Source organism: Malaclemys terrapin, chromosome 15 (assembly GCF_027887155.1).
Source record: "Malaclemys terrapin pileata isolate rMalTer1 chromosome 15, rMalTer1.hap1, whole genome shotgun sequence".
Classification (NCBI taxonomy): Eukaryota; Metazoa; Chordata; order Testudines; family Emydidae; genus Malaclemys; species Malaclemys terrapin.
In genome coordinates this window covers 29449883-29474922 of record NC_071519.1, presented here as the reverse complement: position 1 = coordinate 29474922, position 25040 = coordinate 29449883, and the positions used below count along the sequence as shown (strand labels likewise).

At 41.2% G+C, this 25040-nt stretch overlaps 2 protein-coding genes across 3 annotated transcripts in view; one reads left to right on the top strand and one right to left on the bottom strand.

Moving 5' to 3' along the window:
- Positions 1-318: 318 nt before the first annotated feature.
- HOATZ (HOATZ cilia and flagella associated protein) lies at positions 319-23877 on the bottom strand. 2 transcript variants are annotated; one of them, XM_054005496.1, is made up of 6 exons: positions 23617-23877; positions 22356-22394; positions 21493-21563; positions 11282-11341; positions 9326-9378; positions 319-435 (listed from the first exon to the last, which is right to left on the bottom strand). In XM_054005496.1, exons 1-6 carry the CDS (start codon positions 23786-23788, stop codon positions 402-404), a joined length of 429 nt encoding a protein of 142 aa, XP_053861471.1. In that variant the 5' UTR covers positions 23789-23877; the 3' UTR covers positions 319-401. The 2 variants fall into 2 exon arrangements, with proteins under 2 accessions (XP_053861471.1, XP_053861470.1); XM_054005495.1 differs by lacking the exon at positions 319-435 and adding an exon at positions 3889-4464.
- Positions 23878-23933: 56 nt separating this feature from the next.
- Positions 23934-25040, top strand: part of BTG4 (BTG anti-proliferation factor 4) — a 94382-nt gene continuing 93275 nt past the window's right edge. The window contains exon 1 of the mRNA XM_054005493.1: positions 23934-24014. The gene's annotated coding sequence lies outside the window, so the exon portion shown is untranslated. The remainder of the gene's footprint in view (positions 24015-25040) is intronic.

Genomic DNA, 25040 nt, shown 5'->3' with positions numbered 1-25040 from the left:
TAATCATGCCAACACAAAATGCTGCATTTCTACTGCAGACTCAGGGATTTGCATGGTGGCTGCTGAAAGAGCTAGGACAAGGGGAAATGTGCCCATATCCCAGCGAGCTAGATCAACATCACCTCCGGCTGCACAAACTAGGGACAGAGCCTCCGTCCACAACCCCTAAAAGCTATGGCCAGAACCTCCGGTCAGAGGTGTTGAGGACTCTGTTGTCTGGTCACTGTTAAGCATCTGCTTTGGGCCTAGCAGTACAGAAAGTAAATATGTATGGATTTTGAGTCAAACACTGACTTTAATGGGATAAATGCTGAGTCTACATTTTCCTCACTGTCTGTTATTTCCTGATTGGGAAGTTGATGTGCATCTGTTTCCGGACCCATTGACTCTTCAGCTGAGGTTCAAATGCTCCACACCTGAGATGGTTTCCAGGTGCTGCAGACAGGGACAGAGAATTACAAAGAATAAAATGTAGGGAAACTCCAGAGCACCATTATCTGAATGGCACTGAGATACAAAGTTGTGTTTTTTTTAAAAATTGAGAATTAACAAACTTTGATAAAATTAAAAAACTCAGGCTCATTCTTTTGGGCCCAACTGGAGAAACTTTTCAATGAAACAATTATCCAAAAAAAATCAATAAATATTAAATTTTAAAAAGGCCTTTTAGTAAAACTTGCAAGCTTTGTACTCCACGTCACCAGCAGTCAGGAAATGCAGAAGTTAGGGTTCCAACTGCATTACCTCCGCTGCCTTGTATAGTTGCCTCTGCTGCATCCTGTATAGTTCTGTCATGTCATAAAATTACACAGGTTGTGCAACGCAGCAGAATTAATGCTCTTCTAGGAACTGTATCTTTTGCCGTTCCTGACCCTTGGTTAATAAGGCCCTGATCCATCAAACATTCAAACATCTACCTATGTACCTATATTCTCATGAGCAATTTTATGGTTTTAATTATTGTATAACACATTTTTAAAACATTTAATTTCCTGGGTTTTTAGAAGAAAACTCCTTAAATCCTTTCAATTTTTAAGATTGTTCAAAATCCTTAAAGCAAGGTATGTCATTAAGGCAGCATAAGCATCTAACCACTTCAAATCCTCTTAAACTACTCTAAATATCTAGAAAAGCAGAGCGTGTAAGTTGCCAGTAGCTTGGGGGTCTATTCCTGAAACTGGACACATGCCAGCCAAAGATTCACTTCCTTGAAGCTCCATTAGAACATCTGCTCTTTGAAACACTTTTTGACGCACAAAAGGAAATCCTGTTTTGGAAAATTTTGTTTGTTTCATGAATAATGAGGTGACCAAAATAATTATTGTGCTTCTAGAAAGTATAAAAAAAATAAACTTAATTGAAGCTGTTGGATATTTTCATACTATAGGTAAAATAATTTCCAATTGCTCTAGAGTGTACATACAAGGAGTTTCTTAATGGGTTCAAAGAAAAAATGTTAAAACTACGAGCACGCCTTCCTTGAAGGAAGTGTCAGCATTTACAAGACGTTTTGTTGAATTACTGCAAGTTACTGGATATTGTGCCACTCACTCACCATCAGCCCCTCCCAAATCAGATGCACAACCAGAGATCACACTGCAGCAAATAAAATTCTGCTGATTTTGACAGAAAAATGCCATTAAGGGATGCAGCCCTGATCAAACTTTTTTTTTTGAACAAGCATGAAGTACAAATATTTAAACATCTCATATAATTTGTCTTGCAACAGATTTTAGAATCTTCAGTATTTTAAAAACGTGTTAGACAATCCTGTTAACTAATTATGCAGCCCTTGTGACATTGTTAGCTCTGTGCTCCTTCTCCTTACCCGGCATCTGCTTAAACAACATATCATTTAATGTAACAAACTTTTATTTTCCTTTGCATTTTAAGTGAATTTAGTGCTGATGAAATTTGCCAGACCTATTCTGTTTACAAATCCATCAGAGTTCAGAAGAGTTATAGCATTTAGAATCTGGCTAGCAAAGCTCCGAAGAATTAAAATCCCTTGGATAAATGTGACCCCCAAACCTCTCAGTGTCAACTGATACGGAGGTTACAAGAAAATCCTGATTCAGGTATACCAAAAAATGTCATGCAAGATGTCAAAGGAAAGTTGGTGTCACACTGGTTATGAATATCATCATAAAATGTATGCACTGCTACTATGGAAGGACTTACATACATACATACATATATAACTGGAAATATGTTCTTACAGTTTGTACCAAGGTGCTAATCAGCAGAGGTGAAAACTGGTTTTCTATCCACCCAGAGATATTTATCCATTTATCTGTTGAAATGTACACTGAGTATTGTCTAGTTCACAATCATCAGCAGGAACAAAACACAGATGAAGGATTGTGAGATTCAACAGGAAGAGAAGAACAGCAAAGGGAAAATAGCATTATCGGGGGTGCACTTCAAAAGGTTTACAGCACTGTGCTGGGGGGACAAGGAAAGCACCCTGTTATCCTGCACCTAGGAAATAAACAGATGGCACATTTACATTCATGAAAAATGGGATCATAACCAGCCTTGGCTGGAAACACCGCAAAAGGCTTTGTGTGAGATAAGAATGCTTTAGACAGGAGGTTAGCTTGTTTAGTTTCTAGAAAATTTGTATTGATTTGTTTGATATTGAACCATTTTTCCACCAATAATCTTACTCACTATTCACTTGAATCTTTGCATCTCTATTTTGTTAATAAACTTATTCTTGTTTTCACTACAAATATATCTAAGTATTGTGTGTTCTACAAAGATATAATCCTGGTCTGTATACTGTCCATTTGGGAACAGCTGAGCTGGTAATTCTTTGAGTATTCAGTATAAAGGAAGCTGGATATGACAGGGGAATGCTTCAAAGGAGCTTGGAGACTGAGGTACACTTACTGTTAACCTGGAGGGAAAAGTAAAGGGCTGGCATAGCCCACAGGAGATTGTTTGGATAGGTAATAGGCTGGTGGTGTCAAGGAGCTGACACCCAGTTAAACACAATGAAGTCCTGAGCACCCCAAGAATGTCACAATAAGTCACTAACCAAATGACCCAACACTCTCTAGAATATCTTAGCCTCTGTCAGGTCCTTTTCATTTCTTTCTAGCCAGGTTTTTGTTATAGGTGTGTCTATCATTTTCAGTTCACATCAATTCTAGTGGATTCAGGTTTTATACCATATCCACTACTGTAGTATCCGAGTGTCATCCTCTTCCTTATTTTGTTATTTGACTGAGATTTTAGGGCTAATACTTCTGCAAAACGTGCCATAGGATCTTTCTTGACCAGGCATTGCTGGGCCTTACTTTTTAATGGCACATCCAAAGGGGGGAGGGGAGGAGAAGAGAGAGAGAGAGTGTGTGCGTTTTGAAAGCGATGCACAACAATACTGACCAATTCACAGTACAGAGTCTGAGGAAGTTATAGAACCTGCCTTCCCTTGCAAGTGACAGGAGGCTGTGAAAAACATCCCCTTCTAGATGAACAGGGAACGTACATACTGGGGATGCCTCTAATTCCCACCCTACAAAATGTTTCACTGACATTTTGGGGCAGTATTTCCACTTATTTTTTTATGCTGACAATCTCCGAAAAGATCTGGCTGCAACTAGCACTTTCATTTCTTGCACACAGAGAACAAGGAAGGGAATCAAGCCCTTTGTGAATTTGTCTTGCTGCGCATTAGTGTTGGCTACCAAAAGAAACATTGCAGCAGAGCAGGAGAAAATTCAGAGAGACATGTTTTGCTGTCATAGAAGGGGTTTGCAATCTCAATGAATTTATGCACTAAATTCAATTAGAACCTAGTTTTGAATCATCAGGAATAAAGCTCAGTAAGGATTATATTTTCCTAGTATTAGGAAAGATAATAAGTCTTAGAGAGAGATGTATAGTCTCTATGATAGCAAGGCCAGTAAAATTTATTTCAAACAATTACCCTATGCAGCCGCCCTATTTTATCAGATACACAATTATCACTCACTGTATTTAGTTTGGTGGCAGAGTGCCAAGACAAAGGAAAAATATGAGGCTGGTTAAAAAAAACCAGAACAGAACTAGCATTTGTAAAATCATGATGCCATAAACAAACATAGCATAATTAATTTCCAAAGTAAATACAAAATTTGCCGTTAAAAATCCATTTATTTGGATTAAACATTTATTACTTTGACTTTTAATCAAACACAGTACAAAGAAATTTACGGCTGGATTGAAGAGCTGCTCCATCAAGTGCATCCATAACTTTGGGCAGAGGATCCCGTGGCTCAATAGGAAGAACTAGAAATGTAACGAAAGCAGGAATGCATGTGGCTTAAATTCCAAAGCTGAATAGGCCTGTTAGCAGGATATCATTCTGAAGTGAAGAGACAAAGACTTGAATCTCCAACTCAGTCACCCTAACCAAACTATTCAAGGGCTTTTACTGTTTCTTGATCCTCAATGTCAGAATCAGATATCTTTGCCCTGTTGGAAATAACAAAACCAGGTCAGCTGCAGTAAATAAATGCATGATGCCATTCCCGTACTTTAGTTTCAGGTTTTATGCTGGCTGCTTGAGGCCACCGCCACACATTTTTCCTCTTTATCCAATTTTGCAGAGTAAACGCTTCCAATGTTCAGTTTAATTCAAAATATTTTCAGCTTCAGATATTTTGCCAAGCTCTAGCCCAGTGGTTCTCAATCAGCACACAGCTGCGGTCCATGTGACGTCCTCAGGGCCCTACAGGTAGTATATACATTGTGTGGATGCAGCCCATATAACACAGAGAGTTGCATATGTGGCCCACAATGATAAATAGGTTGAGAACCACTGATCTAGACCACAGGGTCACTTGGGGGGAGGGGGTCACACAGAGTTGCTACTTACTATGACCCTGGTCCTGCAATGATTAAACACAGAGGCCTCCCTTAACCCACAATGCATAGTCCCAATAAGACTATTCACTGCATAAAGTGAGGCATATACATGAATCTTTGCAGGACAGGGGCCTACAGGCAGTTATTTTAACTTTCAGAACCAAATGAAAAGACAGCTATTAGTTTGGACACTAAAGATGGAATTTCAGAAGTCTATGCATCTTTCGAAGCACAAGTCTGTTGAAAGTCAATGGAAGATTGCTCCTAAATAAAAGTTAGGCACTTTTGAGGATCCAACCCTTGGACTCTGGGTATGCAGTTACATTTTCAAATCCTGTAGAAAACAGCATAGTAGGCAGAACTTTCACAACAGCTGGACTAAGGCTATCTAGAGTCCAGCCTTAATATCTCATGCAAGAGAGAATAACTACGGGCCACACTACATTGAATTTGCTCTTTGACTTGGCTTTCCTTTGATAAGCTCTACAGATAAACACATGCACAAAATTGCTAAAGAAATAAGACCCGTCACACATTTTGCACCAGCACAACAATATTGGTTAAGAGTGAGTGTTTGTTTGTTTTTTTAAACTGAAATAATTATAGACCAGTACATTCTTAAATGGATGCAGTTATACCAGGAGAGGGGTGCCTTACATTGGTACAACTTAATCCCCTTCCAGCATGGGAATAAGCTATACTGCTCTAAGCACCTTTATATTGGTACAACTACATCCACACGAGGAGGCTTGTACTGCTATAGTTAAAACAGTATAGTTAAGCATATAACTTGTGTCAACAAGCTTTTATTTAAGCAAGTCTATTTAAAAAAAAAAAAGCAGCCCATGGAGAACTATTCAAACTATTTTCCCTACAAGCTAGAAGGAAGAGAGAGACTGATTTCTATTTTTAAATACTTGGAAGGTGAAAGGCTATATAAATACAGACAGACCAGCATGGGAGCTGAGGAGGTCAGCATGGCGGCAAACAGAGCGGGAGAAAGGAGATTCACTAAAGATATCACTAAAGGTAGAAAGATTCAGGAAAGGAGGGAATTCTGCCCAAAGAAGATGAGTAGGATTTAGACACTGCATAGCTCCCTGGAAATAGGAGATATTTTCCCAACTGTCCATCTGAGCTATCACTGAAAACAGGAATCATCTCAGCCAATAAAGACTATAAATGTTTTAAAAGATATTAGTGAAATCAATATGATCATTGATCATTTCTCAGTGACAAGCATTAGGAGACTTAAATTTACAACTATTCTAATGAAATAAAGAATCAATCATAGAATCATAGGACTGGAAGAGACGAGAGGTCATCTAGTCCAGTCCCCTGTACTCATGGCAAGACAAGTATTACCTAGACCATGGTATGCATCTAGACTATGATATGACTCCATAGCTTCCACTCTGGGTGACAAGTATCAGAGGGGTAGCCGTGTTAGTCTGGATCTGTAAAAAGCGACAGAGTCCTGTGGCACCCTATAGACTAACAGACGTACTGGAGCATAAGCTTTCGTGGGTGAATACCCACTTTGTCAGACACATGGGTGAGTTTGCTTAAATAAATACACTCAGTAGCTTAATGTTCTCTTTGAAGGCAGAGTTAAAGCAAATGTTTGTTTTATATGGTAATAAGCTAAATTAAACTTCAGTTTTCTCTGTGGGCCCTAATCAGCGGTCTGAGAAAAATGCTTTCATTTGAACGATCTAAAACTCATGAAAAGGGAGAAATTGCTGAATCAAGGATTGTGAGATACCAGGTCAGCTTTTCCAAAGATGAGATTTTTAAGATGGGTTTTAGAAATAAAGAACAACATTGTAGCAAATGCAGCTATTTTCTTTAACTGCTTGAGTGCTGCCTAACAAACAGGGATCAAAATGCATCTTGGAACTGCTGATGTGAGAACGTTCTACAGGAACACCAGCTTTTCAGAGTAACATTACATTTTCTGGCATCAGGAAAGGAGAATAAGCAACTGCTATTATTTATCATTTGTACTGTGATAGCGCCTAGGATCCCATCATACTAGGCACTATGCAAACAGAACAAAGAAGATTGTAAACTCCTTAGGGCAGGGACTATCAATGAGAACGCCCCCAAACAAATATTATATGCCATGTGAGAATGTGAAATACCCATGGTTCCTCGTAGTAGTATACACTCTATAGATACAGGACTGCCTGGAGGAAATGGTAAGAGACAGTAAGAGCGCTGCACTTTGTACCTTTAGGCTGAAAGCTTTCCAGTGTTCACACACGGTGACCTCAGAATTCTCCCAATTGAATTCCTTTGGGCTTTTAGTGAAAGTGTTTTATCTACATCAGTAAGTGAGCCCTTATTTACTGATGCTGTGAAATTCCCTTGTAGAAAGGGATACACAGGTGCAGCGTGTGTTGTACTACAAGAAGCAATGCTTTTACTGTTCACACATTCAAGGGTAGAGTTGAGCTAGCTGTGGACATGTATCAGAAAAAAAAAATTGCATCTAAGATTGTATATGTTGGCCCTGTGGAGTGGATAGGGATTTGTGGATAGGGATTATTATTATTATTTCTCTATATACAGTGAAAACATATTAATGGACGGACAAAAAAGAAACAACCGCACAATGGTGTAAAAGAACCTGATATTTCATCTTTAATTTAGCAGCATCTTTTGTATACAAGGTCAGATTTAAACTGCTTTTTTATCTAATTAAATGAGATTTCCTGTTACAAAAACAGATTTTTATGTTTTCCTGTTCCTGTCTGATAGTCCCCTCTAACCAAAACCTGCTGACAAAGATAAGTTGTGGGAGTTTTCTAACCTTTTTCAGTTGTTGGTTTCTGAAAGTAACAGTAATGTGACCTTAAGATTAAGCTTCTGCTCACATAGTAGATTAAATCTCCCACTCCCTAGCTGATATTTGCTGGCTCCTGTTTGTTTATACAGATGCTCACTCGCAATGGGAAAGAAGAGCAGTGACATCACTCGGGAGATTCCATTCAAGGACCAGAGAGAAAGCTGTTCAGCAGAATGAAAATCAGATCCTCAGCAATCTCAGTCATGATGTTGGTCACAACTTTCACCAAGCTTAGGAACCACACTATTGGATCAGCTCATTAATCCAGTATCCTATCCGCGGCAGACATTCTCTTTAGGGCATTTTACCCCTCACCTTTGCAAAAGTCTTCAAATATTCTTAAAATTCTCCAGTTTTAAGGCTAGATCTTGAACTATCTGCATGGGCACACAGCCTTCAAGGCTTCAATGCGGCTCTGCAATGATGCAGAGATGCCCGCAGGAAGATCCATTTGTAGGATCTAGCCCTTCATTTCCAGTCCCGTAAACATTTGGGCACATGAGTAACTTTACTCAGGGTACGTCCACACTACAGTTGCTACAGCAGCACAGCTGAGGCACTGCAGCTATGCCACCGTAGCATAGATGCCTCCTACGTCGATGAAAGGGGTTTTTCCATTGATGTAGGAAGCCCACCTCTCACAGAGGTGGTAACTAGCTCAACAGAAGAATCCTTCCCTTGAACTAGCCACATCTATCTAAGTACAGTGCTCAGGGTATAACATTTTCCAAAGCTCCGAGTGAGCTTTACAGGTCAACCTAAGTTTTAGGTGTAGATCAGGCTTCAAAAAATAGTTGCCTTTAAGTCAACGCGTAAGTGTTTGCAGAATCAGGGCCTTAAGAGTTAGATTTGGAAATCATTGTAGCTTCATCAACCACCACATGAAACTGTGTGATCCACTACATTGTTGATCTATCAGGAGGGCCTGAAACAAGCAAATTTTAAAATCTGCCAGAGTGTTTTGTTTTATGGCTGCCCCATTTTATTTGGGCAAGAAGGAGCATATATATTCTCAAACCATCCATCCTATCCCCAAGACCCACAGCCTGCTGCCCATGCTCTCTGATCTCCCTCACTACTTGGTAAAGAAATCTAAACATTTTCTTGAAAATTATGTTTTTTCTTGGATTTCACCAACTTTTTTGTACCTAGAGTAAAATATTAACATTTTTCTTGAAATTCCACACCATTGTTCTAGTTTCAGAATTCAGCTTCCATCTCCTCCTCACCTCTATTACTAAATTGCTGGAGCATAAGAAGTAAAAGAAGATTTTTGAGTCAGTTGTGCTAAGTGACGTGTCCTGTCTTTATACGGGTATTTAAAACTAGGCTGGAGAAAGCACTAGCAATTATGAACTAGCTGAAAGAGGATTGATTTAGTCAATGTAAAAGGGCTTTTCTCTTCACTAGCCTCTGATTCTGGGTACATGTGTAAGGCAAATCTGATTATCTTTTTTTTAAAAAACAGTAAAAATAATTGGAAAACATTATGGCCCAGAGAACATTTCTGTGGCAGAGGATCAACCCACAAAAATAGGGCTTTATAATGGGAAAAGACTTTAATCAGGCAATATTGCTGGGACAGAGTAATAACTTTATAATAAGCATTTACATTACCTTACTTGATGTGTTTTGGTCTTTGGTTTATGCAGACAAGAAATCTGTTCTTTCTAAGAAATAAAGAAAGATATTATTTAGAATTTGTTTTCATTCATTCTAAATTTAGATTGTATAATGCAGCCTTTCAGAATCAGCAATCACAGAAATACAATATCAACAGGCAGATCAGATGCTTTTGTAAATTACTGCCATAGCTAGTCTGAGTATTCTAGCATATATAATTTATTCATATAAAACAAAGCAAAAAGCAGTAGATGAAGAGATCTTCACTAATAGTCGCCTTCTGATACATACTTGTAGCAATTCAGCTCTTATATGTATGAAATATCACTTTGATCAGTCCCTTGTACCAAGCTTAGTTTTAACGGACTGAATTTGGAAACTGTCTTGTAAAACAGATATGCATTATCCTGGATTTTAATGAACTTTGTGAAAAGGAAGTACTTCCTTTGAACCACTTTACAATCCTGAAATAAATGAGAGAAGAAAAAGGACCCTTTTGGCTCTTAAGACCATTTTACTCCTAAGATGGAGATTTCATCTATGAAAGTCTTTTAGGATATCTTGCTTTCCAAGTCACTGTTTCATTACATTAAATCATTACATTTATCTGCCTAAAATCTGCAGTTTTGCTCTTCTCTGCTAGAATGTCACTGTATTTAACAATCAGGATGCATGGCTCTTCAGCAGAAGTAGTTTTGGTCTTATACTGCCTCTGAACTCATACATCTCTACTTGGCACCTCGTCAATTGCCTCTGTAGGAAGAGAATTCTTTAGTCATACAGAAAACCCTCTTGTTCCAGTTCCTTCTGTTTCTCCTATCTGGCTAATCCACACAAAAGCATTCCAAATCGATAAATCTAGTTTATGCTACTTATAAGAAAAAAGCTAAAGGGATTTCCCACCCTCAAAAAATTAGTTTATAAAAAGGATCCTAGCGTGATAACATATGCCAAAACTATAGTCAGTTTTATGGTTCTCGTATAAATCTCTGGTAATAGGGTGTTATAGTGGGAAAGCCAACAGATGATGAAAAATAAAGTTAATTAAAAATAAGACTGACAGTCTGTAAAGATTCATCTAGCTAAATTAATTGAGAAATGTAACTACTTCTGTGAAATGTGGTTGTATTAAAACAGACTGAAGTGTTGCTTCTGTTACTCATCCTTGTTTAAGTTGAACATTGTATTTTATCTTTGTTTTACATTTAATTTCAGTTCTATTGTTAGTAGCCAAACAGCTATAACAAAATGCAGCTGCTAAGATCATCTTCCCTGCCCATTGACCTGACAATATCACCCCCTTCAATATCACCTCCCCTGGATTCTGCCTCCCAAATCCAAGATCTTTTCCAGGCATCTTAGGCCTAGCACTTATCCATCTTTGTCTCTTTTCCTATCACCTCCCTGTGAGCAATGCGAGCCTCAACACTGTCTGCTTCTCTCACAAACATCTCCATACCTTCTTCCCTACTGTCCCTAAGGCACGAAACATCCCTCCTGAGCAAAGGCACATTTAAATCCATCCTGAAGACCCTCTTCTACCATGATGCCTCAAAAAAAAAAAAAAAAAAAAAAAAAAAAAACAGGAACCTGGGCACCTGGGTAGAAAAAATATAGTCCTACAAAAATTAACCCCAGTCCCAAGATCTGGCCAATTAACCCCTTGACCACTTATATAAGCTGTACCAATTTCCTTTTCCTCACTGTCTTTTGGATTATAAGGGGAAGTGGACATATTTTACTTCCTTTTCCCAAAGTTAATTAACATTCGTACTGAAGTGCATCTGTTTTCCAAGACTATTCTCAGACTAGATAACCTCTAATTATATCAGTATCCCCTCACCAGAATATGTTGTTTCCTGGTACATGCTGTATTTTAAGAAGTTCCAAAGAAGGACTGCTCTTGAGATAGACATGTTAAAGATGAATATGAAAAATAAGCAGCCTTACTGTGATCCTCTCTTCTCTTTGTTTCCTCAGTAAAGCAAGTATTTCATCCCTCCTCTTGGCCTGAGAGAAAACATGTTTACCATTTTAAGTCCAGAGAAATTAATTTATACTCATCTACATCTTACAGCTTCACAATAAACATTTGATTTCTTAATGGAGCAGAAAGCTAGAATAAGTATGTAACAAGTACATTAGGAAATACTGTGAAATAACTGCTTGATTGACAAAGTATTTTTCCATGATCCAGAAAGTCTGATCTTAAAATACTGAGTTTTCTGTTCCTAGAATGATGTAGGGATATCTGAAGAAGGCCATCTGTGTCTTGATCCAGGATGAACCACTCCAAGTGGTGAAGTAAACACATTTACAAACAAAAAGTTAGCAAACAATACTCCCCGTGTCTCTTCAAGACAGCAAAATAAGGATTATTTCGGTCTCCCATCCAAAATAACCCATATCAAACTTGCTTGAAAGATGTGAAAAGATCACATCCAAGGCAGAAGACATCTTTTATTGTCACAATACTTCTTTGGTGCAAGCAATTCTCTCCCACTCCATGGAAGTGTTTTAAGAAGTCAAAGGGTGAAATCCTGGCTCCACTGATGTCAAGGTAAGTCTCCCAGTGACTTCCATGGTCCCATGATTTCATCCAGAATAGTGAAACATGCAATACGTTTTGCTTATTTTTCATTAACAGTCTTGGTTCTTCAGAACTGTAAAAAGATAAGTTGATGTCAAACTGGAACGGGTGCAGAGAAGGGCCACTAGGATGATCAGAGGAATGGAAAAGCTGTCGTACGAAAGGAGACTAGAGGAGCTTGGGTTGTTTAGTCTGACAAAGCGAAGGCTGAGAGGGGATATGATTGCTATCTTTAAATATATTAGAGGGATTAATACAAGGGAGGGAGAAGAATTTTTCCATCTTAGTACTAACGTGGATACCAGAACGAATGGATACAAACTGGCCGTGGGGAAGTTCAGACTTGAAATTAGACGAAGGTTTCTGACCGTCAGAGGGGTGAAATATTGGAACGGCCTACCGAGGGAAACGGTGGGGGCGACGGACCTGTCTGGTTTTAAGATAAAGTTAGATAAGTTTATGGAGGGAATGGTTTAATGGTAAAACATAGTAGTCAAGGAAAGCCAAGCAATGGTGGGTAAATAGTATAATGGCTAACGGGGTCGGGCTGGAGACTCTTGCCTTTATGCTCGGGGTCTTACTGATCGCCACATTTGGGGTCGGGAAGGAATTTTCCTCCAGGGCAGATTGGCTGAGCCTCTGGAGGTTTTTCGCCTTCCTCCGCAGCATGGGGCAGGGATCTCTAGCAGGAGGGTCTCTGCCGATTGAAGTCACTAAAAACAGGATTGGGGACTTCAACAGCAGAGTCCAGGGAAGGGGTAGGGACGGTTTTATGGCCTGCAGCATGCAGGGGGTCAGACCAGATGATCATAATGGTCCCTTCTGACCTTAAAGTCTATGAGTCTATGTCCCAGAACTTGTTAAAACCATTCTCTCTCTAAAATACCAGCTGCAGAAGTAGAACGATTTCATGATGAACAGTGCAACAATTTCTATTCAGACCAGTTTAATATTTGGGTTTCCAGGCACCCACATAAATCAAAATACTTCTAACATGCAGTAATCAAATGCTATTGGACTTTTGCTTGCTGGAAATGAAAAACAGACTTTCAAGCTACAGAGGTGGCGGGGTGGGGGGGGGAAGAGAGAGAAGAGTAGGAATTGTTTAAGCTGGGTAAAAGGCATCTTAAACACTGCTGAGACATTCCTAGCAATTTGTTATGAAACAGACATTCCAATAAGTATTCTGGGAAATCTCCACCATCAATGCCAGAGAAGAACAAATTACAGACTGTGACTAACACCAAAGAGTTCTCACTTCATAACTCCTTTTGGGTTAAAACCTAACGTGTACAAAACTAAGGAAGTAAAATCTGATTTGAAAACCTCTTTATTCAGTGTCCACGTCATTCCCCGTTTCTTTCAATACCAGAGCTGAGACTCACAGGGAATTGTAAGTATCTGAATATTAAACAGACCAACATTTCCTGTACTGTGTCTAATCACTAGTAAAAGCACAATGAATCAGAAATCTGCTCTCTGTTATCCAAGCAGCCAATGCTAGACAGAGCAAGGCATTTTTCAGGAAAAAAAACGAAGTAGAAGATCTAGCTATTGGAGCAGGGTAAGGAGAAATAGGATTAAGCAGCACTGGAAATGTTTAACCAGCAATGCTCAATATTGATTTAGGGTTTAAACACAAGAATATGTTAGCACCTATCACAGGGAAGTAAAAGGAGACAAGGGATTCCTGCCAAGAGAGGGAAGAGGATGCTCAACATTCCTTTAAGAATCATTTAGGGTACATCTTCACTGCAAAGGTAACCCAGGGGCCGATCACCCTTAGTTAGCTTAGCCCAGGCATGAGCAGCCACACTGCAAAGCCCTACCCAAGATACTGGTGCTGTGCTCCCCTGTGCCTATCACTATGACTTCTGGGGGGCGTATCTATGGCTCTTTGTGCTGTAGTGAGCCGAGCCACTCGGATTTTTCCCAGTTAGGTGTGGTAGAACTTGTTTGTCCTTCTGGGCACACGGGGGAAATTGTGGGAAAGCACTGAAGGACTATCAGCACAAGAGTGCTTTAGTCTGTGTCCCCACTGCCAAGTTGGTGGGTTACCAGCCCAAGTGAGAGTAGCATCTGGGTTTTAACCCACAGCCCCACCCGGGCCAACTAGCTTGGGTTTAAAAGCACCTCTAAACTTGGGCAAAAGGGTTGTTTTCTGTGGCCAGTAGGGGTTAGGGAGCAACACCCAAGTAAAAGCCAGGGGTAACTGCAATGAAGACAGAGCAATAACCTCTGCCAGTATATTAATACCCAGCTACCAAAAGAAAACTCCTGAAGCCAGCTCGGATTCTTTTGTCTGACCACAATTTCCTCGGCAGAATTTGAGCTTTCTGCTCATGTAATTTTCAGCCCTTAAAAAGAGTCACTTGTTCAACAAACCACTTCAAATTTTAACCAACTTTAAACCTAGCCAAAAACGTTACCATTGAGTTATACAACAGTTCTTTTTAAAAATACAGCAGGTAACAAGAGATCCAAGACTAGAACTAGTCCATTTTGGGGTATGGCTGCCCCAATATAACACCTAGACAGACATTATTCTGGAGTCTGAACTTACATTTTACTATTTATTTTCCTTTACTAGAAAGGAAAGCAAAATATGTGAGGCTGTAAAAAAGAGGGCCAAATCTATACCTCAGTATACGATTCGGTTTGGCGCTGCTAGGGTCGACCTGGACTCGTAGTGTAGACCAGGCCTAAGCAAGTTAGGTACCTGAGTCCCATTGAAAGCAATGGGAATTAGATGCCTCACCTGCTTAGGCACTTTTGAAAATCCCAGTAGTTGCCTATCTGCCTCTTTAGACACTTAAATATTTTTGAAAATCTGATCCAGTGTCTCTAGGACACTGGGTAGTGGTACACTGTGCCATCCTCTGCTACAGGCCTTTCAGGCACAGTTTTGCCTAGCTTGGATGAAAAGTGAAACCCTTCAATAGCATTCATTATCAATGACTTATAACTGGCACAGGGACACAAATAATATTAATTAAAATGTAGAGAATTCAAAAAATGATTCAAATGGATTTGTTAAGTTTCTTGTATAATGTTGTGGCCATTGAAAATAGAACAGCAAAGTGTGTACATGATTATTTGAGATGCAGAACTCTAATTTTGGCCATTTTGACCTGAATGGCAATGAAATTTTGAAGAAATTGTTATTGGATACTTGTGATAAAGTTTTTGAAAGTAATCCCTGTGTGCAGTAACCTCAACACACCCAAAAATAGATATGATGCTGACAATGTATTGGGATGTATTAGGCGAGGTATATCTAGTAGGGATAAGGAGGTCCTGCTTCCGTTGTATAAGGCGCTGGTGAGACCTCATTTGGAGTACTGTGTGCAGTTCTGGTCTCCCATGTTTAAAAAAGATGAACTCAAATTGGAACGGGTGCAAAGAAGGGCGACTAGGATGATCAGAGGAATGGAAAACCTGTCGTATGAAAAGAGATTAGAGGAGCTTGGGTTGTTTAGTCTGACAAAACGAAGGCTGAGGGGGGATATGATTGCTATCTTTAAATATATCAGAGGGATAAATACAAGGGAGGGAGAGGAATTATTCCAGTTTAGTACTAATGTGGACACGAGAACGAATGGATATAAACTGGCCGTGGGGAAGTTCAGGCTTGAAATTAGACGAAGGTTTCTGACCGTCAGAGGGGTGAAATATTGGAACGGCCTTCCGAGGGAAACGGTGGGGGCGACGGACCTGTCTGGTTTTAAGATTAAGTTAGATAAGTTTATGGAGGGAATGGTTTAATGGTAAAACATAGTAGCCAAGGAAAACCAAGCAATGGTACGTAAATAGCATAATGGCCAACAAGGGCCAGGCTAGAGACTCTTGCCTACATGCTCGGGGTAGTACTGATCGCCATATTTGGGGTCGGGAAGGAATTTTCCTCCAGGGTAGATTGGCTGAGCCTCTGGAGGTTTTTCGCCTTCCTCCGCAGCATGGGGCAGGGATCACTAGCAGGAGGGTCTCTGCCGATTGAGGTCACTAAAACACAGGATTGGGGACTTCAATGGCAGAGTCCAGGGAAGGGTCATGTGGCCTGCAGCATGCAGGGGGTCAGACCAGATGATCATAATGGTCCCTTCTGACCTTAAAGTCTATGAGTCTATGAGTCTATAAAAGAGGGATTGTATTGATATGCATCAGCCAGGGAAGGTGAAAGAAAACCCCAGATGCTAGTTGAGTTCAATTCGCTTTCTCCACAGGTGGCTTTATGAAACAAAGAACATTAAAAACAAGAGTAAGCCAACTCTGTTGAAGTCTGGCAGTCAACCCTGAACATGCTGGGACAAGGCACAACGTCCCAGTGTGTACAGGTTACACGGAGAGCTCAGTTCTGAGCTATCACATGGAAGATGGGGGGGGGGGGGGGGGAAGAGAGAGAGAGAGAGAGAGAAAGAAAAGAAGGTGAGTGGTGGCTGCCCCAGCCTTTACAGAAAACTGGTTGCTGCAGCTTCTCCTTTGCTTTAGTAACCCAGATGATCCACGTGATAACTAGGAAACCTTGGCTCTCCTTGTAATCCCATTATGTGCTGGGCCTCTGTACCTTGTCACAACCAGGCCTAGGTTTGACTACCAAACCAATCAATAATGCCAACTGGAAGGAGGGCAGCATTCCAACACTTCATTAACTCCACCTTGTGAAACTCTCTTCCAGTCCCTCAAGTGACCTTCAATGTGTTAGCCAGCTATGCTGCTCTGTGCTCTAGGTGAATAAATTACCGATGTGATCTACAGCACTATCAAAGTATGCAATGGTAATGTGCAGATCTACAGCACTAACTCAGAGATGAGGTGGAAGACAGCAGTCTGAGACCAATATTGAAGGACAGGAAGTGACCAGACTAAAAAGCATTGCATATCAATATGTCTGAATATATTCAGACAGGCTAGGTTACCTGATGTTAGGCACACTTAGATTGACTCCCTTGGACCTGCAGTGCTTGCAATTTCTTAGGTAATTGGGTAATAACCTACAAACACTGTAGGAATAAATGAATTACATACTAGTCCAGTGCAAGGAATGTATTAAAATAAAATGATACCAGCTATGTTTCTGTGCACATTACTCCAGTTTCATTAAAATTAACTGGCTAATTAAAACAACCTTTCTCCATGAATGCATTTCACTGTGAGTTTGTGAAATTACAGTGTAATAGTTATATCTTGACTTGATGCTTTTTTGAAAATTCTTAATTTTTCCCTAAGTAAGGTATAATGTATCTTCTCAGATCTGCATAGCAGATCTCACCTTCCATATTTTATTCTTCCAATGGGACGCCTTCCCACACAGAAAGAACATTACATCCAACTCAAGAGCTACCAGGTGGATTTAAAAGAAAATTTTACCTCTGTCTAATAATTTAAATGGTAGTCTTATTCTGTTTAATGCATTAACTATCATATCCCTGGATTTACTGGAGGCTTGTACTCGGTCTTGCGGTTGTATAATTTGCTCATTAACATTTCTCAACTGCACCTACAACTGTAGGATGTGCAAAGCTGCACAACCTTGATTTAATCTAGTTGCAGAATTTTTAGAAAATCAACTGAATATTCACTGAAAAGGACTACTGCCCTGTTAATCCAATTTCCAAAAGGTAAGCCTAACGCATGCTAATAGATTAAATGCATTACAGAGTTATTAACTGGAAAGAGGAGGATTGCGGAGTTGCAAGGAAGAGCTGCAGACCTCAGCACCTTTACACACCTACCGCTGATTGCTTAAATCTGGCCTGCTTCCCAGGCCTAACATATAAGCTTTTCCAAAAAACGCACCCCAAACATTTTACTAAAATAAGGAAAATATCCTGTAATTACAGAGTAAGGCTAGCAACCTTATCACAATATTGAATGTTATTTGCGTTTGAGCTAGATTCTGATTAATTGGCTCCGTAGTGAACATATGCAGTAGTAATTTACCATCTGTAATGTTGGTAAATGCAAACAAAAGTTTACTTCTGTTGAATACTTCATTATCTAGAAAGCAAAAGTACAACAGGGTGTCAGTCATTATATGTGTGAGAGAGAGACAGAGAAGCGTGACAGGTGTCTGGATACTTTTCAAGTACAGTAGGTGAGCTAACAAGACTGAATTGTGTAAATCCTAGTGTCTTCCTAAATTCAGAAAAGGTTATTTGAACTGATTAAAAAAAATTGAAGATTTTAAGCATCATAATTATTTGTATTCCATTTAGGACCTAAAGGGCCTAAATGCAAAGAGGGCCCCATTGTGCTGGGTGCTGTACAAACACACAATAAAAAACAGTCCATGCTCCAAGGAGCTCACAATCAGCCAAACAAGCTTTTTTCTAAATATATGATCTTTTAAACAACAATAAATTCTATTATTGAACAGTCTCATGGATGAAGTGTTTTTTTAAATTAAAAAAAAAAAAAAGGCTACAAAACTTATATCCAATTCTTCAAAATGTTACTTTTGTCATTTAAAACAACCAGCAAATAAGACTTTGTTTGTCATGAAATTAGTCCAGAATACGAAATAAAAAATTGAAATGCACATTAGCTTCTTTCCTTTATTAAGGAGTTTTAACCATACACATGTACGTCAGCACATAGCAGGTCTCAAAACCTCCTACCTGATTAGGGACAATACAATCAAAGGAGCCATTACGGTCTGAGAGTCAAAATTCATCAAACAAAGAGGGGTCTACATTAGAGCTGTGCAAATGTTTCCTGGTAATTCCAAAGTGTGTGTGTGGGAGGGAAATCAGATCCATCCAAAAATGAATATTTCTGAAATTGTTAGCAAACTTAAGAGTCAAAAACCTTGGTTTTGGATTGAATGAAACATTTGGTTTAGATTTTGACCTTATTTTTAAGTTTTCCATTTTTAAAATTAAATGGAAGGAAATTTCAAAACAAAAAGTTGTTTGGAAGAATGGAACAAAATCAAGACAGATGTGACTTTTTTCTAATTTTTTTTTTTGAAAGCTGAAAAACAAACAAGCCATCTGGCAAATTCAACACAAATTTGCAAAAATGTTTCAGATAACCTGAATCTGCACTTTTTTTGTTTTGTTTTGGCCAATAAAAGTTTTGGTTCAAAAATTTCAATAGTGAATGCAGTCTGTAGATGCACATTGCATGAGAAACCATTACAGTCTTTCATATTTATTCTTGCAGTTCTGAGGGAGTGATTAATGGCCCCAACCCTGCAAACAAATATGTGAGTAACTTTGGTCAAATGAACAAAATTTTCTTAAAAAAAATACAAGCAGAATGTTAAAGCAAACTTGTAACAGTTTTCATAAATTATATTAATAAATTTATAAATGCACTCCAACTTCGCAATTTATGCTTTTTTCTTAAGTCGACTTCAGCCACAAGGATTTAAATGTTTGATGTTAATATTACAAAAAACTCAATAAGTCCTTATTGAAATTATGGTTTTGCTGTAGCAAGATAATTAGCTCCTTTTTCAATCAGATAAACAGCGACTCACACTTTCTGCTGTTTAGAGTTCCTTCATTATTTTCAATTTTATGTTTTTAATAAAAGTACTATCTGTCCTCCAGATTTAAAATGCAATTTCATTATCCCAATTCCTTCGTTAAAGAGATAACCTGATAAAAAGCCTTTGAAAGAGGCACTACTAAAAAGCAAATGGACCTCAAACCATATCTATCTAATGTAACTGTGCAACACTATGTCCCAACATATACAGGAAGAGAAATGGCTCTTCAGGATGCCATGGGGTTTCTTTCATACAATCATAGGACTGGAAGGAACCTTGAGAGGTCTTCTAGTCCAGTGCCCCGCACTCAATGCAGGGCCATTATCTAGACTATTCCTGACGTGTCTGTCCAACCTGCTCTTAAAAATCTCTAATGACTGAGATTCCATAACCTCCTTAGGCAACTTATTTCAATGCTTAACTAACATGACAGTTAGGAAGTTTTTCCTAATGTCAACCTAAACTGCCCTTGCTGCAATTTAAACCCATTGCCTCTTGTCCTATCCTTAAAGGTTAATGAGAACAATTTTTTCCTCCCTCCTCCTTTTAACAACCCTTTCTGTACTTGAAAACTGTTATCACGTACCCCCTCAGTCTTCTCTTCTCCAGACTAAACAAACCCAATTTTTTAAATCTTCTTTCGTAGCTCATGTTTTCTAGACCTTTAATCATTTTTTGTTGCTATTCTCTGGACTTTCTCCATTTGGCCCACATCTTTCCTGAAATGTGACACCCAGAACTGGACACAATACTCTAGTTGAGGCCTAATCAGCACAGAGTAGAGCAGAAGAGTTATTTCTTGTGTCTTGCTTACAACACTCCTGCTAATATATCCCAGAACTAGGTTTGCGCTTTTTTTTCTTCTTCTTCTTCAATTTTACACTGTTGACTCATTTAGCTTGTGATCTACTATGACCCCCCCACCCCACCCCTTTTCCGCAGTACTCCATCCTTATGCACACATAAAATTAGTTTGGTTGGGATGAACACAATTGCTTCACCTATCTTTCACCTCAAGCTTTTATCAGAGCAGAGGGGATAAGCCCTATATTGTCACTAAAAGTATCTTCGTGTTTTCCCTCTGGTCTAGAAGTTAACTGTAGGCTGATGTGATGCTAGCTAGTAACTGGAGTGCTATGACCAGTGCCTGGGGATTTAACACAGACCCCCAGTGGCCCTAGTGATGAGCGTGCCTTACTTAACCTATCGGAACTAACTGAAGAACAACCATTTTGGGAAATCATCAGAACATTCCACTGCAGTTTATTACCCAAGTTGCTTAAAGTTGTTTCTCCAACAAGAGTCTTCTTGTAGATACAAGACACTAAGGGCAAGGCTACACTGTACTGCAGGTCAGACTTAGGGGGAGCAAACAGCAGTGCACACCAAAGCACTGTGCTGTAACTCCCTCGTGCGGATGCTGAAAGCACAGACTTAAAGGTCCTGAGTTTGCAGTAACGTAGTCCTGCCATTAGTGCGAACTTGGGACTTTTACATTCACACCTGCAGCATCCACATGAGGGAGTTGCAGCACAGCACACTGCTGTGCATTGCTATTTACACACACCCAGTGTGAACTGCAGGACAGTGTAGACATGCCTTAAGGCGCTGAACATGCAAACACCTCTGCACTTGCTCTACTTTAAGACCACTGCCTATGACACTAACCAATATTGTCTCATGGTTTCTTTGAACTCTCCCATCTGTTTGACTGTAGCCACCCATTTTCTCATCTTATACTCAGATTAGAGAGACAAGGTGGGTGAGGACCAGCTTGGCAGCTTCTGTTGACTAAAGAGACAAGCTTTTGAGCTACACAGAGCTCTTCTTCAGGTTGGGGAAAGGTACTCAGAGGCTCTCAGTTTATTTGGCTCATAATTGTTTTCAGGTTTGTAAATTGGCCCTATTAAAGCAGTGAGTGTGTGTGTGTGTAGATATATAAAAATAAATAACCAGCCTAGACTTTATTCTGCTTGCACATTATGTATTATGCACAATCATGTATTTCAACATCTATACAAATTTTAAAAATTTGCAATAGGCACACCCCAGAATCTTTTATTCAGTAGATCTTACCTTCTGAAGATATTTTTCTTTTTCTTCAGCTTTCTGAGCTTTGTGAGCTTCCAAGATTATCTGTTCACTCTCTAAATAAAATAAAAAAGAGTCAAAGGCTACATAGAAAATTAGTGCTAGACAAGCTTTTGAATAATGATTCAGAATAGCTAGCACTAAGACCTATACAAATGGCACATGATACGGAAATGCAGTATGACCAGTAACAATAGAAATGACAGGCATCATTGCAGAACTGTGAACTAATTCACAGACCTGGTTAAGTTTCCTTTGGTTTCACGTTTTGGAAACTGAAAACGTGGGGCTTATGGCCACCATCCTGAAACAAGCATAGGCTTACCTCTAAGCACACAAGTAGCCCCATTGCTTTCACCACAATTACTCATAACATTGTGAAAGTGTTCACAGGACCAGGCTATAATGTCTGGCTACCAGGCTCTTTGTAAGACTTCTGGGATAGATATCTGACCCCCATTACCTGAGTACCTCATGGTCCTTAACATAGTATCCTCACAACACCCTTGTGAGGTAGGGCAGTGTTATTATCCCCAGGTTACAGATGGGAAACTAAGGCACAGTGAGATAAAGGGACTTGCCCAAGGTCACACAAGATGTCTGTGGCAGAGTAGGAAACTGAACCCAGGTCTCTGGAGTCCTAGGATAGCACTCTAACCACAGGACCATCTTACTCTTGCCATTAATTGGGGGAGAGGGCAGTGTCCTGTGACTCAGCCCTTATAAAGACACTTCCTGGCTCAATTCCCACCCCCACAAAAACCCCAAAAGCCACACACACACACAACCCCACCCCCCAAGGTGTCAAGGGTTTAGCAACACGAGAGCACTTGTTATTTTATACTCACGGTTATTGCCTGGTGGAATCTGGAAAGCAATATTTCTCTCTAAAAAACCAAAAACCACATAAAGAAGAAATAAAATATCACTTTAGCCTTGTTGACACACAGCAGGACACGCTTTAAGTACAGGGGTGATGTTAAACAAGTTTAGTTAAAGCACTGGAAAAGGCCATGCAGACACTGATTTCAGTTCAGTTTAGCTCAAGGCAATCAGGAACATGTTTATCTAAACCAAAATACACCCATCTTAAACCAAAACACAAATGTCCACACTGGAGTTTGCACCTGTCCATAAGCAACTTTTCAAAAACACCCCAAAACATGACTTACAGTGTTTCAAACTCCTCCAGTAACGGAAGCAGGGTCCTGATCCTGCCAACACCTACACCCATGCTTAACCTTAATCATGCAAGTATTGACTTGAATGGGGCTGCTCAGCTGTATACAATTAAACACTAGTTTAAACCTTGGCTGAGGCCAGCACCTCGATTCTCCAGTGACTGCGAAGCAAAAGCGTATCACACACGCCACATACATGCAGGCTGAGAGAGGGGATTTGGGTTTTTGGGGTACACCTGCACAGGAGGGTTTTTTAATAGGGTCCTCCCACGGATAAAGGTAGGGGAGGTGGGAGGGCATAACTAAATTACAGCTGGCTTTTGTGGCAGAGGCTGGGGGCTCTCAAGGCAGCCCTGGGGAGACAGGAAATAAACAGTCATAACCTGGAGTCACCCCCCATTACTGGGGAGGAATGGGGGTCACCCCTACATGATAGGGGACAAGGGGAAAGACATGAGGATCACTCACACACACCCCAATTCTGGGGGGAGAAGAGGGGAATGCAGGGGAGTGGTGTCTCGCCCCCCACTGCTGGGAGGAAAAGGGGGAGTGCGGTGGGGGTGTCTTCCCCCCCCAGTGCTGGGAGGAGACGGGGGGAGTGCAGGGGGGTGTCTCCCGCCCAGGTCTGGGGGGAGAAGGGGGATGCGGGGGGGGGTGTCCCCCCCACTGCTAGGGGGAGAAGGGGGGAGTACGGGGGTGTCCCCCCCGGTCTGGGGGGAGAAGGGGGATGCGGGGGGGTGTCTCCCGCCCAGTGCTAGGGGGAGAAGGAGGGAGTGCGGGGGGGGGTGTCTCCACCCCAGGTCTGGGGGGAGAAGGGGGATGCGGGGGGGTGTATCTCCCCCCCCACACACTGCTAGGGGGAAAAGGGGGGGCAGTGCGGGGGTGTCTCCCGCCCAGGTCGGGGGGGGATGCGGGGGGGGTCTCTCACGGGTCTCTCGAGGCCGCGGCCCCCCGGGGCCCAGGCGGGACTCCAGCGGGGGCTGCAGGGTCACCGAGTTCCAGAAGGCTTTGGCAAAGGCCACGTCGCGCTCGGCGGAGCCGGCGAAGACCAACAGTCCGGCCGGCGCGAGGGAGGCCGCGGAGCCCCGCGCCGTCTCCATGGATCCCGAGAGCCGCCGCCGCGGCCTGGCCCGAGCGGGTGGTGGGCGTTTGCGCGCTGGGCTCGGCTCGGCCCGGCCCCGCCGGGGAGCTCCGCTGCCAGCCCGGCCGCGCGGGGATGAAGCAGGCTGGCTCGCTGCCCAGTTCCGTGCCCAGCCCAAGGCAAACCTCCATGGACCGTGTAACGGGTTTCCAGGCAGCGTGTGCACTGATCCTTCCCATTGCCAGGTAACTAGCCGCCACCTGCCCCTGCCCTGTTGGAAATTAAATGCCCCCGGGGGCTTTGGAATGACCCCTGCCCTGGCAAGGACGTTACATTTAATTGTATTGTGGTGGCTATTGCCAAGCAATTCAGCCCAACGCTTGGGACTAACTCAGGAACTCTGGGTGAGCCAGGCTAGGCCCGAAGTGCTGAATGTTGGGTCCAGGTGGCCGAGGGGCAGGAATTCGGGCAGTGCAGTTTCCTACATTAGTTTACATTAAAGTGGTGATGTAAGAGACATTTCTAGTCTGAAAACATGGGGCCCATGTTACCCTGCACCGCATGTTCTCATTTGCACCGACGCAACGTGAGAGCAAAAGGCTTCCAAGGGAGCCAGGCAATATTTCACACCCACCTGTCCCTGCTGCACGTGGGTACCCTATAAGCAGGCCAATGGTGAATTGGGGCCTGGTTTTCATCTAGTTTTTAAATAATTGAATTTTAAGGGCTAGGCCTAGTGCATCTGTGCATTAATCCAGCACCAGCAAAAAGCAGCGCAGATTTGCCCATCTCCCCCAGTGCAGTACTTGACCCAGAACCCTGTTTATTCTTCTAGGGAGTGCTGCCCTGGGTTTTGTAGCCGGTTGGTGATATTATTGCACCCCATAGCATATCTGGCACGGACAGTATCCATCAGAGGGCACGGCTGATCTGGACACATTATGGGAGTGCAGGTGTTTGTCACACGTGATGTGGCCCAATTAGAATATTGCTGCTGGAATTAAAACTTGAGACCTCACAAGTAGGGCACCATAGCACCATCAGCTGGTAGCTTTCAGTTACTACCAACCCAGGAGCCAGATTTAACCAGCAAACTCCCCTGAGGTGATCTATACCATGAGATGATGAGACAACTAGTTCCCCACCAATCTAGCACTCACTTTTACTGCACAGTAGAATTGTATTATGTTTTGTGGTTACACAGAATTCTAGTTTTCAGATGAAGTGTGATGTTTTTCTGAAGTGGTAATAGAGCCAAGCACAGTCTCTTT

What these genes read in the sequence shown, in the direction of transcription:
- HOATZ (XM_054005495.1), bottom strand. Translation starts at nt 23,788, where the DNA reads ATGGAGACGGCGCGGGGCTCCGCGGCCTCCCTCGCGCCGGCCGGACTG. An exon ending in GATTCCACCAGGCAATAACC is followed by an intron (nt 21,564 to 22,355) that starts GTGAGTATAAAA and finishes TATTTTATTTAG; the next exon opens with AGAGTGAACAGATAATCTTG. An exon ending in AAAGAGAAGAGAGGATCACA is followed by an intron (nt 9,379 to 11,281) that starts GTAAGGCTGCTT and finishes TTTATTTCTTAG; the next exon opens with AAAGAACAGATTTCTTGTCT.